Source organism: Eucalyptus grandis, chromosome 1 (assembly GCF_016545825.1).
Source record: "Eucalyptus grandis isolate ANBG69807.140 chromosome 1, ASM1654582v1, whole genome shotgun sequence".
Lineage (NCBI taxonomy): Eukaryota > Viridiplantae > Streptophyta > Magnoliopsida > Myrtales > Myrtaceae > Eucalyptus > Eucalyptus grandis.
This window is the reverse complement of record NC_052612.1, coordinates 4,485,581-4,505,431: the sequence shown is the minus strand read 5'-3', so window position 1 is coordinate 4,505,431 and position 19,851 is coordinate 4,485,581. Positions and strand designations below refer to the sequence as shown.

Sequence of the window (19,851 nt, the reverse complement as noted above, 5' to 3'; positions counted from 1 at the left end):
ATTTCTTCTTCTTTTTTTAACGATATCACATATATAAATGAAATTTTATATTGACAGTAATTATACGAAATTGGTTATTTTTAGGGAATTAATTGTCAAAGGTGGTTTGGAAGTGGCCTTTAGAAAACACTTTGGACACCCAAAATCTCTTAGACCAAAGAGAGGGTGTTTGATCAATTTTTATTTTTAATCTCATTTGGAAAATGTGAGCCTTCATAAAGTCCAGGAGAGCCTGAGGGCTGCCTTGCACAAGTGAAATTACATCACCAGTTCATTGCAAAGCTCAATTTTTTGGAGGCACAAGCAGCCAGTAGCCACGACACGTTCTTGATCAGACCTATGTCTTCATAGCCTTCACCAACGCTTCCCAAATTTGATGTCATCGTGCGTACACATCGTGCGTACACATCTTAAGAGTGACAAAATGGGTTAATAATACCACCCATCGTTGCAGCATGGATGGTAGGGCTGCTGGACTCCACGCAGGAGGTCCCCTTGCGGTTTCGGCGCCAGGAGGTGAAGCGTTGCGTGATGTCTTTGCCGAGGTGCGTGGGTGGTGGTTTTTTGCGTGCCTCAGGGTTTCTTTCACGCGCCCGTGCGGTGAGTTCCTGGGTCACCAAAAAAAAAAAAAAAGGGTTAATAATCCATATTTTAACCCATATTTAATAGATTGGGCAGAAAATGAGTTAGCTAAAATTTTTAATGTGGGCTTACTATTTATAGAGCCCAATCGAAAAATGGGTCATAAATGAGTTTATCCCAAATCCATTTACAACTGATTAATAAGTCAACTTAGACCCGCTAATTTTGGTTTTTTTTTTCTTTCGAGAAAAAGAAATATAAGGAAAAAATAAAAATAATTAAAAATCAATTTTAAAAACTATTGGAAGGGTGCATAAGTAAAAAGAATTTCCCTACCAAAAAGCAGAAAATTATCTTCTAGTTTATTCTTAAGTTTCAATCGAACATCGAAAATATATGATTATTTTCCTGAACAATAGTTTTCGTATAATATTAATGTGTTTTGATAATAGGGGTTGAGTCGGATATGGGTTTTGAATTTACATTGCATGACTAACCAAAAAATAAAAAAAAAGAATTCACATTGCATAAAAATGAATTAAAATTGATTAAATAAGTCAATGTGGGTTTGATCATTTTCAACCCGACTCAAATTCAACATGACTCACTCATTTAATGCCCTGCATCTCATGGACAAAGTCGTAAAAAAAAAAAAAAAAAAATTCAGACTTTACTGATTTTGCTGTTCTCCCCGGTTTCAGATTGTACATGCCGGCCCGATTTCCTTGTCGTGCTTCAATGCCCGCTTCCATCTCCAATTCATTTGCGATAGTTGGAGTGCGTTCGATGATCAACTTAATCACCTGTGACTCCACAATGGCATGCAGTGGCGGACCAGTCCTCTAGCTTCAAATGAGCAACACAAACGCCCCGAGCGACGCACGTTTCATGGATCAAAAGCGATTTCAGGTCTCGACTTGTCAGTCTTATGCGACATAACGCATCCGTTGGAGAGATATCCTCGTCGTTATTACCAAATTATCACTCTTGAGATAACATGGCTAGCCCCTCCAATAATGCAAGAGCCGATAACTGTATTGGAACTTCAGACAAGACGGGAGCATACTAATTCTAACAGCCATAACATTCTTAGGAACAAGAATTCAGCTGCTGGAACAGCCGATCTCGGTGCCCATGCGCCCGAATCATACATCTCGGCAACCTTTAGTGTCGGCTGTGCGCTAAGCATGCTCCAGTTTCGCGACAACAATTAGCAAAATCTGCAGATAGGACTCTTAATCCCACCTGAACATTCCTTCTAGACTCGACTCGATCTCGAATCAATTTTCACACGGTCGATGAAATCCCAGTGGAAATTTCTTCTTAACATCTCGCCGGCTTTTCAGGGCCGAAAAGGACCGGTCGGACTTCTGGGACCATTTCTCTTGGCAACACTCACGAGACAGGACCATTTCTGCATCAGATAGCTACAGCACACAAAAACAACAACACAGGCTAACAAAGAAGATGATTCCAATCAAGATTTTCGGTCCGAGAGCTGTGTTTGCGGCGAGGCTTCGAGAGGCGCTCTGAATATCGCACGTCGCGGTTGTTCCCAAAGTTTTCCATGATCGAAAATTGGTGAACTCTGAGCTCCATGGAATTCAAGCGGTCCCCTCTCGCTCGAGTCTGTTCATATATACGTCGGCTCTGCAGCATTCACATTCACCAGCATCTTCTTCTTCGTTCACGGCGTGCTCCGAAAGATGGCGACCGAACAAATGCAAGGAGAGACGGTGGAGACCCCGGCGACATTGTTATTGCCGAATCTACTAGCTTTCCAAGAGCTGATCCACAGCTTTCCTGAAGGTACGTTGAGTTATTACTATGGAGCGACGATTGTAGTGTCATAAACGGTGAAGGGTTGGCTTGTTCACTTATGCATCAAAGCTAATTCCTTGCAACGAGGCAAATCTAATTCCAAATTGAACTCGAATTCCCCCGCCAATCCTTACCGCATACAAATTTAGCCTTTTTCAAGTCCTTCTTAAGCTGCAATAATTTTAACAATACAAACTTAGAACCCCATCTGGTGTGCGGATAAGATAACCCTTTTGGCGAATGAATCTTTAAAATTAGAATTTTCATAAAAGCCTGCCGATAGCTATTTGTATGAGTTCTTTGGACCTAGCAAACACTTCCCGCCCTTGTTAGACCGGATTATTACAGGCCTACCAACTTTGACACATCTACTAGAGGAGGTCCTTCTTTAACATCATATTGCAATATTCCTAAATTATTTCACTCAAAAGCATCATCTGCTTTATTTGTCACAAACTTCTTTAAGAGGTTACTCTTCTACTAGTGCTCTCACTTGAACATAGCTAACATGAGAGTTTCAAGATTAAGTGTTGTCCTTATGTCCTTCAAAATAATTTATTTTTCACGAAATAAACAAATTGTAAAATTCAAGAAGGCATTCTAGTATCCATGCACAACATTAGTGTGAACAAAATCAAATATATTTCATTTTGTGTGAGCAAAAGGACTATAAAATGAAAATATATGTTGTCAACATATCATATAGTGTTTCAACCAAAAAAAAAAAAAAAAACCTATCATACAATGAAAACAATACTTTAGATTTCTTTTTTAAAATGCAGAGGTTCTTTCTAGTAAGAGTCTCAAATTTCAATCGAGGTTTGGTCATTTTACTAAAAAAGATGGATTATTCTTAAATCCACTGCAATCGTAAAATCATGACAAGTTGAATAATGTAATATGTGTGTTTGGAATTAGTTTCACAACCAAATCTTTCCACGTGTCGACCATATTGAACGTGTAAACAATCTCTTACACCAACAAGAGATCTAACCATGAACAGGCTCGGGCAAAGACTTTCGGGTTTCTGGCGCCCCGACCCGGCCCGGCCCGGCCCATTTTCTCTTGTCGTCTACCGTCGTGTCGCTCCGCTCTCGGATTTTAAACGAGAATCGGCGATAAACGGTGGGGGCCGATGATAACGTCGCCTCCCGCTAAATGCGAACTCTCTCTTTCGCTCCTTCTTTGACCGCCGTCGTTACGTCATCCGTCCGAGCTGCGCGGCCGGCCATCCCGTTCCCGCCCTCTCCGCGCCGCAATCTCAGCCGCGACCGCGGCGGCGAGGCGCGCGCCGGCGCCCCGATGCCCGCGGACGGCGGAGAAGACGACGGCGCCGCCGCCAAGTCCAAGCTCGCCACCCACGTCGATCGGATCAAGCGGGTCGTCCGTGGAGAGTCCACCGGTACTCCTCGGAGCTCCCTCGATTCCGCGCGCGCTTCGTTTTCCCTCTGGCCGATTCTGCTTATGTCAATTTGAGGGAATTCGAGGCTAGTGATTCGATTTGATAGCTGGGATTTCAGCTGATTCGGTCTGTTGTTCTCGTGTGGAACCGTTTTAGATGCGGATAAAGAGAGAAAATCCTTGTAGAGTTGGGTAGATTTTGCGAACGTGCTTTGGGGGAAGATTTAATCCCAGTTTTATCGCATGAGACGTGTGGAGTGGCGTTTTCTGTTGTCGCTGGAAGTTCAAAAGACGTCCTTTTGGACGGGCTGACTGTCGAAATCCTAGCAGAACTTCCACTGAAGCCGTAGAGAAAGCCAACTGAGGATGAAATTATGATTGTGTTTGGTCAAATCGAAGGTTGACGACGTGAGTTTAGTCCATATCACTGATGGGTTCATTTCCTTTTGTTCTTTCCCTGGAAATTCAAGGGAGGAGAATTTATGGAGATGAAATATCTTTAGTAGTGAGGTGACACCTTGGTTGATGCGTTTATAATAGTAAAAAGCGTAAAGTTTTGGCAGATGGAAGTATCAACAAGCTTTGTGTCCTGTTGACACTGTTCTGAGGACATATGAGCAATTTTGGATCCACAAATAGTCTTTGATACAATTTGATTAGGCAAAATAGTTTTCCAGAGGTGGACCAGGTTCTTTGAGTCATTGGTTGATATAGTTTCACTGGTTCAAAGGCCTCCGTTCAAAGAGCCTACAAGTAAATTTTCTTTTGTTAGAAAATGGTTTCAAAGGGGAAGAATTCTCAGTGCCTTATTTAGTTTATATTGTTATTATTTTCCCCCGTTTTTTTTTTTTGGGGGGGTGGGGGTTAGGCTGTTGAACTTAATACGGTAATGTAATAACTCGAGTCCCTAACTTATTAGATGGTTGGGAGAAGTGCTGGGAGCAAGGATTGACCCCTTGGGATTTAGGAAAACCGACCCCAATACTTCAGCAGCTTCACCAGATGGGTGCTCTTCCAAAAGGCAGGGCTCTTGTTCCTGGATGTGGCACGGTAAGTGGTACCATCACTTTGATTATTTGAGCAACCTATGAGATCCAAAGCAAAAAACTGCTGTTTTGGGCCTTACAAAGCTCCTTGGATATGGCAGGGCTATGATGTGGTATCTATAGCCTGTCCTGAACGCTATGTTGTGGGAATAGACATATCAGAAATCGCCCTAAATAGAGCAGTACAGGTAAGAACACTTCTTGGGCTCAAATTTATGCATCATGGTGGTGACTGGGCATCACATTGCATCCTTGCTTGCTTTTGGGTGTGGAGTATCTCTTCTTTTTGTATATAGCACATGGGCTCCACAGCGACGGACAACCTACCAATCTGAAATAATTTGAATTTGTTAAAGTTATTCAAGCAAGATTTCTTTGATCATGAGTATATATTGCGTTTTACTTTGCTTTCCTGTATGTAGCAACTTATTTCATTATCCTGTGAAGGTGATGATCTGACACTTTCCTTTTCTTTTTGCTCCAAGTTGCCTTTGTTAGAATATAAATTTCTATGGCTACTATCAGCAGAAAGTGCTTGGGACCAGAAATCATGCATTTCCTTCTTTAGTAGTGCCAGTTCAAGGGGCATATCTGCTGCATAATATTGTCATGTAATTATTACTTATAATACCATGACATGCTAAGAACCAAGAGATTGTTGCTTCGCTGCTTGCTATTAATGTCAGTTCACCAGTAGATAGACATTAACATAGAATCATTTGAGTGGAGCTATGTTTTCTCATAAAATTTGGTACCATAGTACCATTTAGTTTATCATATTATCCATATATTTTAGTGAATTAGCTCTTTTATGCTCGGTTGATTTATTTAGTAGGCAATCATATAGCATGCCAACATCTAATTATATTCTTGAGACTACTGCAGGATGCCATTAAATAGTAAAGTGAAGCTCTCGTGCCATAATATGCTTTGTGTGTTGTTTCTCTTCAATTAGCGTGTTTCACGAGCTTGAAAAAGCTGATGTGGTCTGGAACTTAAATTTGTGTTCCATAGTGAGATGTTTGCTTAGCTGATTCTCTTACCCAAAGTCTCATTCAATGTCTTATATATGAGGCAGCTGTTCTCTTCATCACCAAATGCAAATCATTTCATCTTCCTGAAGGAGGATTTCTTCACTTGGCATCCGACAGAGCTCTTTGATCTTATTTTTGATTATACGTAAGGCAAATTAAGCCATTTGTGTTCTTTCCATCTTCTTCGATTTGTGTGAGGAAATTAATGGAGATCAGATATTTCTTTTTCCTGCAATGAGCAGGTTCTTTTGTGCAATTGAGCCGGAAATGAGAGTAGCATGGGCAGAGCAAATGAGTGGATTATTGAGACCAGATGGCGAGCTCATCACCCTGATGTTTCCAGTTCTAATTTTTACTCTCTAATATGCTTTTCTTATTCCTTTCTATTGATGCTTCTTTTCGCAATCGAACAGAATTACTTTGACTGTGTAAATTGGTCTCTGAGTGGACTTGGGAAATTTGCAAATGCTAATAAGGTTCACATTACTGTTGTGATGGCTGAAGATGTGAAAAATAATAGCACATTTCACTTTGCTGTTTTATATATATTATTATTTTTTTTATTTTTTATTTTATCCCTCCTTTTTCCTCTCTTTTTTTCTTTTTCCTTCTTTCATAGAAAGAAGTTTTCAGCCTTTTCTAAAGCTGACCAGGTTTCTGAGATTAATCTCTAGTTCTTTGCTGATTGTAGGATGCTTCATGATAGTTCTTCGAAAATCCAATGATTATAATTGATTGTTGAAGAATATTTCAGACTAGATCAATACATCTTATGTTTCTTGGGTGGTTGTGCAGATCAGCGATCACATTGGTGGACCTCCTTATAAAGTGTCGATATCAGAGTAAGCACTCATTATTTAATTTGGTTTAGATACCAGTGTAGTTTATACATGTGTCATGAGCAGAACGCTGCATAATATAAGCTATAGTTATGGCTGCAAAATAGGCTAATTTGTATTTGTACAGTTATGAGGAGGTATTGTGTCCCATGGGCTTCGAGGCTATCTCCATTATGGATAATGAACTGGCTGTTGGACCCCGCAAGGTATGTCTATGTGGTTGCCTCTATTCTTGATGTGAAGTTATTCTATGAGATGCACCATTGGTATTTGTTGTGTTCCTGCCTTTGTAATGTTGTGAGACATTCTAAGTCGATTCTTGACGGATACTTGATAGAATTGGAAAAGTTCACATTGAACGAATAGGGACAAACAGGACTGAAACCTTACACCCACTATTTGAGAACTCTTTACTTCAAATAGGCTAGGTCAATCTTGTTAAGCTGTCTAAGGTGGGTCAAACAGTGTAGTAGTGTTGCTGGTGGTGATATCCTTTCTCACTGGTTTATTGCCTAGACTTTCATTAACTGGTGAAGCGTTACCAAAACTGTCAAATGCTTGTTGGCAGTGCATGCAACACTTCTCTTCCTGTTGCACACAGAAGAGGGAAAAGGTTGCTGTCTTATCATGTTTGTCAGGATGTGGGCTCATATATCAAAGAGCTCTAACATGACTTCTCTGTTTCCCAGGGAAAGGAAAAGATTGGAAGGTGGAGGAAGATAAGAGTCAACTCTTTGCTTTGATATCTTACAGCATTTTCAATCCTCCAATCTTGTCATACATCAATCAGAAACTACAAGTAAAAAGTAAAAGTTGGGAGGCAAATTTACTTTCCCTCTTTCCCCTCATTTCTCCTTCAGTCTTTTTCAAATGGTGGCACTTCTATATGTATAGATACTCTGGACTAAATCACCGAGCATGCTGACTGATTCAGCTCGAAAAATAAGCTGGATGCTCGGGTGCATGCTTGTTGTTGAGTAAGATTAGCACTTCCCAAAGTTGATTACAAGAAGGAGCAAGACCTGACTGTATCCTCTTAACTTCAAAACTTTTACAGTTCTACCTTGAAGTTTGATGTCAATTTGACTTATTTCCAACCACCAAAAATTCCATCAATGCAATTGTTCGCATAGGATTAAGCATTTACCGATTCGCAACAATAGCATCAAGCAAGGTTTTATTGTTGAAGCCATTGTTCCATATTATTCATTCAAATGTATAGTCTATGAGCTGCCAAGTGCGCGTCCTAACTAGTCTAATGTCGTAAATCATTCCACATCGAGAGAGAAAGATAGGCCTGTCCCAGTTGAAAAGAGATGGACGATCGACTTTCTACTGTTACAATCGTCGTATGGTCAGACCTTTTAGAGATTGCGGGTGATCCCATAAGGTGATGATCTGATGACATCGCCGATTAGTAATCTTCAGGATAGGAGGCTGGACTAGTCTGGGATTTGAACCTCAGAGAGCTGACTATTTTTTATATCTGTCCCTCTAGTTTGACAATAGAATTGACTTTGTGAAATTTTCCCCTTATTTTTCTCATTTTGGTGAACCACCTTTGCGAAAAATTTCCAGCACGATGTGCGCGGAGTCTTGTCCTGGGGAAAGTAAAGGGAGATTGAACTGGCATTTTCATTGACAAATTTTCGCGGGAAAAGCCGCACGAACGACGTCACACGTGTGTGGCCACGATAACTACCAACGAACTGAAACTGTCTCTGTCTCTATCTCTATCTCTCTCTCTCTGTCTCGCTCCCCTGCTTCGTCTTCATTCTTGTCCCTTCGCTTCCATCATCCTCGCCTCTCTTCTCGCTCTTCACTCCCATTCCCATCCTTCACTTCTCTCTCTATCTCTCTATCTCTCTCTCTCTCTTCTATTAGCGCAACCGAATTACTCTGTGAAAATAATCAGATGAAATGGAGGGCGAGAGAATGGAAGACGATGACAGGGACGCGATCGCTTCCCTGAGCACCGTCCCTCCGCCGCGCAAGATCCACTCCTACAGCCATCAGCTCCGCACCCCCTCGTCCCAGAAGAAGTGCCGCCAGATCCGCAAGCACAGCCTCGACGACGACCTCATCCCCTCCAGTATTGACAAGTTCTACACCAATCACTCCTCCGATGATGACGACGACGCGGATGACTTCTTCCCTTACTCCTCCACCGCCTCCCCAGGTGGTGAAGACTCTGATTATGTTTCTCACATGGTGGCTGCCGGCAATGCCTCTGCCAGGGAGGATCTCTATCCCATGCCGGAGTTCGTCGCGAGTGGCGGCGGAGCAGGGATCTTCCGTGTGCCGCCGCGCTCAGCTGTGCATCCGAGCCGGCCTCCGTGTCTGGAGCTGAGGCCGCATCCCCTGAAGGAGACTCAGGTGGGTAAGTTCCTCAGGAACATTGCTTGTACGGATACGCAGCTTTGGGCTGGCCAGGAGAGCGGAGTGCGGGTTTGGGATCTCGAGAAGGTGTTTGAGGTTGGGTCAGGGCTCGGGGGTAGGACCCGGAGAGGTGATGAGGATGCCGTGCCGTTTCATGAGTCGGTGACGACGTCACCCACCATGTGTATGATGGTTGACTCTGGGAATAGGCTGGTGTGGACTGGTCATAAGGATGGGAAGATCAGATCCTGGAAGATGGACCAGCCCTTGGAGCCGGATGCTCCTTTCAAGGAAGGCTTGTCGTGGCAGGCGCATCGCGGTCCAGTGCTTTCCATGGTCAGGACTTCTTATGGTAAGAGACCGTGATTGAATGATTCTGGCCAGCGTACCTGTTCTTTGTGTGGCACTGCTTGTTGTCTTAGTTTTGCATGCTTTTGCTTTGGCCTAGAGCAAACTTGCCAATTAATAATGTGAGCTTTGGTTCTGAGTCCGTGCTTGATATTCACATTTCACTTGATAATATAGGACATTAGAAGCTCACTTGGATATCCGCCCAACCCCCTTTCCAATCAAGACAACGAGACCGTAATGGTCACCCTTTAATTATTTTTGTCTTCTTGATTTTCAAGTTCAGTTTTGAATGTGCTTGATTAATTTCCGGGCCAAAGCGGTCGCTCATAAAGGTTGACAATGTAGTTATGCAGCATCTGGATGACCGGTGAATATTCATTTTTAGGTTATTAACCATATTATGCGCGTGGCACATCTCTGGCAGTTCAAGTTGGTTGTTTCACGAAAATATCCCACGTTACTTGTTTATGGGGTGTTATATTCATGTGGTCCCCTCTTCCAGTTTATCCTTTACATGATATAATTACCGGATTCCGTAGATTCATTCCTTGTGAGGCTCCTTGTTTGTCATTTCCAAGTCTCCTTCTTAGTCTAGTTTCCTCTAGGAAGAAAGCCTTATAATAATATCTTGCATTGCTTGTCCGTTGGGTTTCAATATGCCTTATATTCATGTAGGCTCGCTCCACGCATCAGCTTAAGTCTTTAATTAGGACATTCAAACAGTTTCCGGACTTGATTTTGTGAACACGTATGAATTTCTAGGGAACTATTTTCAGTGAAATAGAGCAGGCATGATTGACGGAACTTGCTCGTGACATGGGGATGAAGTAGGCCAATGTGAGGGTCATGTTCAACTGCCAAGTTGAAGGCTTGTTTTATGAATTGTATTCATCTATGATTCCAGTCCTCAAGTGACTGCAGCATGTGCTTGCTCCAAAGTTTTTGTAATGTTTAAACTAAAAATGGTTGAATGCTCTACTGCTTTTACCGTCCTGTTGTTATTTCAGAGTACTCTTGCTCTTGAAGGACTATCTACATGACCAGGAATGGACGTTTTGCTGTTGTAATGATTTCTGCCTGTATCTGCATTTGTACTGTTACTATGCATTAGAATTTGAAACTTGGGTACTGACCTAGTAATGTTGATTCCTACAGGTGATCTTTGGACTGGATTCGAAGGTGGCGTTATTAAAATATGGCCATGGGAAACCATTGAAAAATCTCTCTCTATCACCAGAGGAAAACACATGGCCGCTCTACTGGTGGAGAGATCATTCATTGACCTGAAGAGCCAAGTCACCGTCAATGGTGTTTGTAGCATTTCTTCTTCGGATGTGAAGTGCTTAGCAGCAGATAATGTTAGGGGAAAAGTTTGGGCTGTGGGATCACTCGTTTTCAAAATGGTATTGTCTTGAGACATCTCTTCTTTGGGACTGGCCTAGTATCTATCTTATGAAAATCTCTTTTATAACTTGTTGACAAGTAAAATTTACATGAAATTGCTCAAAGAGAAAAGGTAGCAGTCAATTGTCAAACTTAGTTCCTGATTCTAGTTGAGCATGCTGTCCGATTAAAATCTATTGGTTCATTCTAGAGATCAATCTTCTTATTCAACATTTTTAGGCTTTCTAGAAGTAATTTTCTGCGGATGATGTTGATATCTTTCCAATTGTCTGTTGTTTAACTGCAAGATGAATTGGTGGGAAATCTGATTTCTAGCTCAGCTTTTATTTGGATCTTGTACTGGAAAAAGTGTTTTGCTTTATTCTCTTAAATATGCATATATTTTATTTGGTAGCTATTGATTTAAAAAGTTGAATTTAATGCTAGCTGGTATCCAATTCCCAATATGTATTTTTGGGGCTTCCGGATGTATGCAGCCAGAAGTTTCACATGTAGCAATTTAAGAATGATTGGGACACTCAAACGGGATATGTAACTTGAGCATTTCAGCATATGAAGGCTAGTATCATATTTGAAAGATAACATAGAGATGATTCGGTACAAAAATCATTTCAAGGACAGTCTTCTTGTTTATGAAGATACTTGGTCTCAACATGGTAATTGTTTGCAGGAATGCTAATGACAATCTTCTTCCTTTGAAGATACTTAGTTTCAACATGGTTGTTTGCAGGAATGCTCGCACAAAAGAGCTTTTGAAATGTTTTAACATAGAGGGTCAGATCGAGAACCGGATTGATGTTGCTTCAGCGGCAGATCAAGCGGTGGAAGATGAAATGAAAGTTAAATTTGTCTCTACATCGAAAAAGGAGAAATCTCAGGGCTCTAGTTTTTTGCAGCGATCTCGTAATGCCATAATGGGAGCTGCTGATGCAGTTCGTCGAGTGGCTACAAAGGGTGCTGGGGCGTTTACGGAAGAAAATACCAAGAAAACAGAAGCAATTGTTCAGACTGCCGATGGAATGATTTGGACTGGATGCTCAAACGGGCTACTGGTGCAGTGGGATGGACGTGGAAACCGTTTGCAAGATTTTAATCACCATGCTTGTGCAGTTCTATGCTTCTGTACTCTTGGAACACGAATTTATATAGGCTATATCAGTGGATTAATCCAGGTCTTGGACCTCGAGGGAAATGTAATTGCTGGGTGGATTGCTCACAGCAGCCCGGTGATAAAATTGGCAGTTGGCAAAAATTATATATATAGCTTAGCCACTCATGGTGGCATACGGGGTGGAATATAACATCTCCAGGACCTATTGACAACATTATACGGTCAGAATTGTCCACAAAAGAAGAAATATACACAAGACAACACAATGTCAAAATATTAGTTGGCACGTGGAATGTTGGCCAAGGAAGAGCTTCTCAAGAGTCACTTTCATTGTGGATAGGTTCTGCTGCCTCAGATGTTGGAATTGTTGTTATTGGGTGCCAAGAAGTGGAGATGGGTGCCGGGTTTCTAGCGATGTCAGCTGCAAAAGAAACTGTATGATTATTTTGACTTCTATTGATGATTGACGATGGGTCAATCGTGCTATGCTTCAAGGTTCTTTTGTTTCTTGATAGCAAATGTGGAAAATAGACAGGGCCTCATTCTCTAGGACTTATAGGGGAGCCAAGACCTATTGAAATATCCTTTTGATTTTCTGAAATTAGGTTACCCAATAATTCACTCCATCATTTGACACCATCGGCCAATTCACGAATTTGATCAGATCCCTTAACGGAGATATCTTTTATTTTCTTTCTTTTCTGCATATATTTCTTAGCAAAATAGTTAATTGCAGTTTTTCTGTTTATATCATCCTCCAGCATTTGATGAAACTCCTAAGTTAATTTCTAAAATGGCCCCTCTCAATCATATATGCATCTCTAGTTAATTTTGAAGATATGTTTTTCTTTGCTCCATCTTTTCCTTCCTCATCCTCTTGCTGCTTGGCACTTGAGTTCATGCATGTTCAAGCATGTGTTTGATGTATACTTGCCGTTGATTTTTTTTTTTTTTAAGATGAGTTCTCACACAGTCTGGCCATTTTAGGTAGGGCTTGAAGGGAGTTCAATTGGACATTGGTGGCTGGATACTATCAGGGAAGACTTTGGATGAAGGAAATACTTTTGAGCGTATGGGGTCTAGGCAGTTGGCTGGGTTGCTCATAGCTATCTGGTGAGTCCTTGCAGGATAACTGTGATTGCGATGTTTATGGGTCAATGATTAGAGCATTTTTCCGATTTGAAATACCCATAATCTGTTTGCAAATCCACAGGACTATAAATTTGACTTCTTCATTGATGTCCCTTAGTTTATAGCCCTCATGCCGTATCTCTGGTTTTATTATGTTGATATTTTGTGTATGCAGTTTAAACTGGTCTTACTTTTTAACTTCCAGAGGGCCAACATCCAATATCCTAACCCCAGATATATTCCCATTACATCCTAGGTCTCTTACATCCTTTTTAGCTGTACTTGGTACAGGGGTTAGAAAAAAAGAATCTCAGAACGCGTTGGAGATGTTGATGTTGCAGCAGTTGCGTGTGGCTTTGGCCTGTGCAATTGTGGTAATAAGGTTTGTCCCATTCCTCCATAAACCTCCTAGTTTATTTTGAAGTTAGATTTATCATGTTTGCAGAAGCAGACTTGGATAATTGTAAACTTGGAGTTTGTGTAGTCTTTAAAGCCCTCCTACCTGACATCACTGATATGACTGTGGCTGGTTGACCAGGGGTGTAGGCTGAGGATCCGTGTCTATGATCGGATTATATGCTTTGTGAACTGTCACGGCAGCACATTTGAAGCTGTCAATCGGCGGAATGCTGATTTTGATCACATCTACCGAATCCATGGCATTCAGCCGATCATATAATGTACTAATGCTGCAGCTGGTATGGTCCCATACCTGATTTTGTCTTGCTATCTTGCCTGTGCATATATTCATTTACTTCCTATTCTTCTGGCTTGCCATTTGTACTTTCTGTTGCAGCTGGCGTCTCCTCTTCAGCACAGATGCCTCAGTATGAGTGTGAGTAGTTCTTCAATCAATTACTCTTGCTAGCATTTCTTGCCCTTGTGCTCCTCCTGCCACTCAAATATATACATTTAGATTTATTATGTTGAAGTAACAAGGACTGGTGTTTCACAGAACACGAGTCACAACTCTGAGGAGGGCAGACCTGATCTGTCACAGGCAGATATGGTGGTGTTTCTTGGTGATTTCAACTATAGACTATTTGGTATATCTTATGATGAAGCAAGGGACTTTGTTTCCCCAGAGAAGCTTTGATTGGCTTAGAAAAGGATCAACTGAGGAGCAGAAATGAAGGCAGGAAAGTATTCCAAGGAATGCGTGAGGCACTCATCAGATTTCCTCCAATACAAGTTTGAACGTCACCAAGCAGGTTTAGGAGGTAAAGAATTAATAATCTAGGATCTTAGCTTCTTGCAAGTATTGCAAAGTCCATGGAACCAAAATAGCTTACTGAAGATTCCCCAAAATTTTGTGCCTGCTTTTAATTGGTTCTTGTTTTGTTACCGGTATTGAAGGCAGTTGCTTTTCTGTATCAGGATATGATTCTGGGGGAGAAGAAGCGCATTCCTGCTTGGTGTGACAGAATCATCTATCGTGACAACCGGTCCTCTTCAGTGTCAGAATGCAGCTTGGAGTGTCCCATTGTCACATCTATATTACAGTACGTGCCACTTCATCTGTGCCCACTTAAATTTGGGGAATTCAGCATAAAATTAATGCTGTTTTTTTTGAAGGTATGAGGCTTGTATGGATGTGACTGACAGTGATCACAAACCTGTACGCTGTAAGTTCAGTGCTGAAATTATCATGCTGATCGATCAGTTAGGAGACAAGAGTTTGGGAATATAGTGAAATCAAATGAAAACATCAGGACCATGCTAGCAGAAATGCGTCGTGTTCCGAAACTATTTGAGCACTGACAGCATACTTCTGAAGAACCAGGACACTTTCATTTTAAAAATCACCAACAGATGTCGATGACAAAGCCGTGTTTTAGATTTATTTGTGAAGGTCGGTCTGCTTTGAAGGACGATGCTCATCCATCAGATCAACGTCCAAGAGGTTCCTTCGGGACTTCCCACGATGGCTTGAGGTATCGTTTCTCATAGTAGGCCGGATGAAAAGAATGACAGTTAAATATCAGTATCAAGAAGCCTTTTTCTAATCAATCATACTGTAGTTACCAATTAAGCCAATGATTAGCTATCTAATAAAATGAACTACCTTTGGCAGCAGCCTGACCCCATTTGGTCCCAGGACAACTTAGCAGTAGGAGGTGTTCCATTTTCATCAGATTATGCCATCTAGCAGCATTCATCTGATAGTTGATTCCAACACTTCCCATGTTCTCCCATCATCTCTGGAAATTGGGTTGTATCATTGCCATAACATCACGTGGTCCCTTCAAATTGTGCGCTTAGTTTAGGGGATGTTTTAACTGTATCAACTAAAGTTTTCCAAGACATTATTATAGCCAGGTATATCTACAGTAAAATCTTTGTGCATCAATCTAAAAAAAAACAATGCAAGCATGCTTCTATATATTAGCAAACTCAATTTATGGGTCTTTTCTTAAGGGATCCATTTGATTTCTGATGGAAAGGACACTATAAGTGATTCAGGTTATCAGGAGAATATTTGTTTGTATTCCTAGCAAATTTTCGCTACTATTCATAAATATCATTCCTGCATATTTCGTAGATACATATCTACCAACTGAAGTGGGGCAATCTTTTGTGTCATATTGCAATATAGGTGACACCAGCTGGTGGCATAATAAAACCTGAACAATTTGTGGAGGTTTCAGTCCACCATGAAGAATTGCATACACTAGAGGACTTGGTTGAGGGTATACCACAGAACTGGTGTCTGAAGATGCCCAGGATAAGGAAGTGATTTTAAAGTTGATGATCTGAAGGGAAGTCGCTCCACGAAAACATGGAGCCACAAGATCCGGGTGCGTCACTGCTATTCATCCAAGATGCTTCATGGACTCAAAGTTGGACGTGTTTCCGAAAAAGCCAAGGTGGTTCAGTTTACCTGCCTGAACATCGGCAGCACAGCAATTCTACTGACATTGACAACTTCCGGAGGTGCACAACCCTTGAATGCTCAAGAGGGAATGAGATATTTTTGGGACCTTATGCGTCCCCTTACCAGCTGCACATTCTATTCTGATGCTGAAGGTTTCCTCAGATTCATGCAGAGGAAGCAATATCCGGATGTAAATACTTAGCTTGCTTCTGCTGGACAGGTTCAAATTCTTTTACCATGCTTTCAGATGTTTCTTCAACTAGATTGGTCATCTTCTATTCTTTAACTAATGACATGTTAGTCAAGGCTGTACAATTTTGTTGGCAAAATAGCTCTTTTCTTTTACCATAGAGGTGGAAATTTGGAAATGTCGGAGAAGATTTTGGGTGCATGGTGATATTGTTTGTGTATAATTCCTGGTGGAGATGCAAAAATCTTTCCTCAAATATAAAATGACTTATTGAGGTTCCATGATGTATCTTGTTCTGTACAGAGCATATTCTATCAGTAAATTGTGCATTTTCAGCTTTAGCCAGAAGAAGTTCTGGTTACCTGAAAAGATTAAGTCAGGAGTGACAAAATGCTTAAAGTCCAGTGGAAGTTGAAGTTTTTGTTTTGCAGTGGTTGTTTTCCGATTGAACAATGGGCATTATGAAAGAAAAAAAATGAAACGTGCTTATTTACATATAAACTAGCATGAAATTTAAAAAAAAACTTCAACTCTTGACCGAAAGAAATTTATCAAATTCAGAAACAACTTCTCAGCTACAACTATTCCTCTGCTGCTGCCTCCAGCATTCTTACAGTAAGAAGTGGCTTGTACAGTAAGGTACTTGAGTTCTATGTTCTGTAATGCAATGCCTGAGCACGGATTTGTTGGGCTACAGACGAAGTTCATAGCAACTGGTGTGGCCGAGGTTCCTTGATGTTCTTGTATGTAACTCGGCTAATCTTCACACCTGAATTCTGCAGAGAGAACCAAACGAGCAAAACGAAAGGAAATATAAGTCACGTGAGGTTGATGATGGTTTTGTTCAGAATCGCTGTCAACCAAATTTCATCCAATACAAAATGAAGATTTTCTTTGATGAAGATCTGCTGAAGGGTTAAGCAAGTACCTGATTAGGGCAATTTGTGTTGCTTGGACAGTAATTTTGGTCTATGATGATGGGGGTTAAACACATTTTCATGATGATGTTCCTGGAAAGAAATGGTTCTAGCAAATCCAGTGCTTGGCTTTCCCCATGATTTGATCCTCACTCCATTCTGAGTTCCTGTGAAAACTGCCTGTTACTGTCACATTCTCAACTCCTTCTTCATTCGCATTCTCTGCCAGACTTCCAACACTGCATTTTGTTTCGAATTCCGCACGTTATTTTAGTATAGTTAATATAAACAACAGGACAGTTAAAGAGAAATTTAGTGGATCAGTTGGGCTACTGATTTTGGGATTGGATAGTATGCAGTTACCCGAAGTCGCGAACACGAATATCGAACCACATTGTATAGAATACAGTAAATTAGAGATATCCTCAGTCCGTATGGAGGTCAACTATTATACGGAGAAATCAAATCTATGATAACACAAATAAAACCACTCCATACTGAAAACTGACAGGAATCAAAAGTATATCAATCTCTTCAATTGTAAATGATTTTATTTGTGTACCTGATGCCGTGCCCGGGGCCACACGCGCAACACGCTGGATCCAGACATTCTTGGAGCCTGACCAATGGAGATGCAGTCGTCACCGGTCATGAAGGAGGAGGAGGCAATGGTTACTCCAGTGGAAGAACTGATGTGGATGCCGTCAGTATTGGGGCTTTGCGATGGTGCTCTTATCTTCACGTTCTGGATAAGCACATTCACGCAGTTGTCAATCGCGATGTGAATATTCTGGCTGTTCGGATGTTATGCCACTGATCACGACATTGCTCGACCCTTCCAACGATATTGACTGCCCAAAAAAGACATGAAAACGAGCAATATGATTATCCTGTGTCATTTGGGCAGCTGATTGACTATAACTGCAATATGTCAAAATCACCAAGCAGTTCAGGAGGTGGCTACCTTCACTTTAGCCATATGATGATTGTCATTCGTCAAACAATGAGGCCGATATGTCAATCACGCTATGTACTAGCAAGCGCAACAGCCGAATAAAGAAAAGAAACTCAATCGAAACGAAAATCGGTCACTATATAATATACACACGATGCATGCGCAAGTTAATCCTCACAAAGTTAGTAGAACTCACCCTAGCTCCCCACGGGGCAACTCTTGCCAGAACTCTTGCAAGCCCAGTAACCAGAACCTCGTGCATTAAGAGTCCCTCCATGAACCGTAACCCTCGTTACCTTATTGAACAATATCCAATACCCCGAATTCCCAAACTCCAGTAATTTGACGGAGCTATTAGAGTCCCCGCGATTAGAAAACAAGATCCTATTCTTGCACGGTCCAGTGAACACCACCAGTTCAGCACGAAGTTTCCTGCGGGGACATAGACCGGCGGCACGGCCGAGCCACAGGCCGACGACCACGCTCTTTGGAATGCCATGGTCGAGTCAGTCCTCCTGGGTCCGCCTTCGCCCGTAGCTCAGCACATTATACGAGGCTGCTTCCGATTGTTTTAGAGATGTGGCCACAATGAGAAAGAATGATACTAAGAGAAGCCATGAATTTATGGAGCTATTAATCACGAGGAACGACTTTGCCATTTTCTTGGAGTTCTGATGGGAAGTGTCAACGACGGGTTGGAAGAAAGGAGGCTATATAAACCCTACGCGTGGCATATTATAAGATGCGTCTTCACATGTTAACATGATAATTTCGCATTATTTTTATAAATTTCTATATTTCCGTTTTCTGTTGCATGTATATGATGAGTAGAATGCAAGTGAATTAGATGCTACGCTCACGTTATCACGTACTCGACGTAATTGCATGCGACGTACGGTGGTTCTGTGCTGTCTTTTCTTGCATATATTATGCTTTGAGGAAGTCCATGTGGTGAGCTGTACCAAATAACATGGCTAGGACCAAGTTTGTGGCCCGAGCATCCACGGTCGAAGAGAGCAAGAACGTACGCGAACTTGGAGAAGCACTTCATGGAGGAGACGTCCTATTAAGTTGCATATTGTTCAGAATTACCATCACAAGGCGTCACAGATTATAAGTCAATAGACATGATGATGTCGAATACATTTTGTATCTTCAAGCTTCCATGCCTAGCACTTGATAAGAGGACAAAACTCCGGTATGCACCCGATACATGTTCGATGTGGGGATTTGCAGAAATCAAAGATATAGAAAGAAGTGAATCCCCATATACAGATAGAAGGGTTGAGAAATGGACATCGGCATGCTTGTCCTAGCACCGTACGAGAGTCAAGTGCGCCGTGGTTTGTTCTGGAAGTTTTAAGTCATCGGAGAACGATGGAGGACACGTGGTATTTCTGGTCCTGGAGACAAGGAAGACAACTGTGTTTGTGGTTGCTTAGCATCGGAGGTTGCTTAGCGTCTGAGTTTCTAATGCATGACATCGCCAGTGAATTTAATGCACATGTTCTGGTGTTCCTTTGACGATGAGTCACACAGAGATGAGCTCACTATGTGTAGTTAGACGTTCATGTCCATATAGAGGAAGGCCATGTGAGACCTGAAGAGACTCCGGAGAAGATTAAGGAGCGCGAATCTTGCAACCGTACGGGCCACTACTTAAAATACAGCCTTTATTACATCAATATTTGCCTAACAAAACTTAAAACCAGATTGATCTCCTATTGATAGGAAATAAAAAATTTATTTGTGGCTTATTTAATGCCAGAGCAACGTTCACATTGAAGGATTGAATGATTCCGATTGCTAATCAAT

At 41.5% G+C, this 19,851-nt stretch overlaps 2 protein-coding genes and 1 pseudogene across 3 annotated transcripts; 2 read left to right on the top strand and 1 right to left on the bottom strand.

Moving 5' to 3' along the window:
- The first annotated feature begins 2,241 nt into the window (after positions 1-2,241).
- Positions 2,242-7,727, top strand: LOC120286010 (probable thiol methyltransferase 2). 2 transcript variants are annotated; one of them, XM_039301467.1, is made up of 8 exons: positions 2,242-2,391; positions 4,724-4,854; positions 4,952-5,038; positions 5,929-6,029; positions 6,127-6,226; positions 6,680-6,726; positions 6,851-6,929; positions 7,413-7,727. In XM_039301467.1, the coding sequence occupies exons 1-8, from the start codon at positions 2,289-2,291 to the stop codon at positions 7,464-7,466; spliced, it is 702 nt and encodes a 233-aa protein (XP_039157401.1). In that variant the 5' UTR covers positions 2,242-2,288; the 3' UTR covers positions 7,467-7,727. The 2 variants fall into 2 exon arrangements, with proteins under 2 accessions (XP_039157401.1, XP_039157399.1); XM_039301465.1 differs by lacking the exon at positions 2,242-2,391 and adding an exon at positions 3,523-3,805.
- Positions 7,728-7,965: 238 nt separating this feature from the next.
- LOC120292860 lies at positions 7,966-16,176 on the top strand (annotated as a pseudogene).
- A 326-nt stretch (positions 16,177-16,502) lies between these two features.
- On the bottom strand, positions 16,503-18,695 carry LOC104452584 (polygalacturonase). The gene is given in 13 exon segments (XM_039311332.1): positions 16,503-16,526; positions 16,744-16,898; positions 16,901-16,940; positions 17,093-17,176; positions 17,178-17,265; positions 17,267-17,320; positions 17,644-17,669; positions 17,672-17,703; positions 17,706-17,881; positions 17,883-17,935; positions 18,237-18,451; positions 18,454-18,559; positions 18,561-18,695. Coding segments are annotated over 13 exon segments (1,188 nt in total).
- Positions 18,696-19,851: the final 1,156 nt, after the last annotated feature.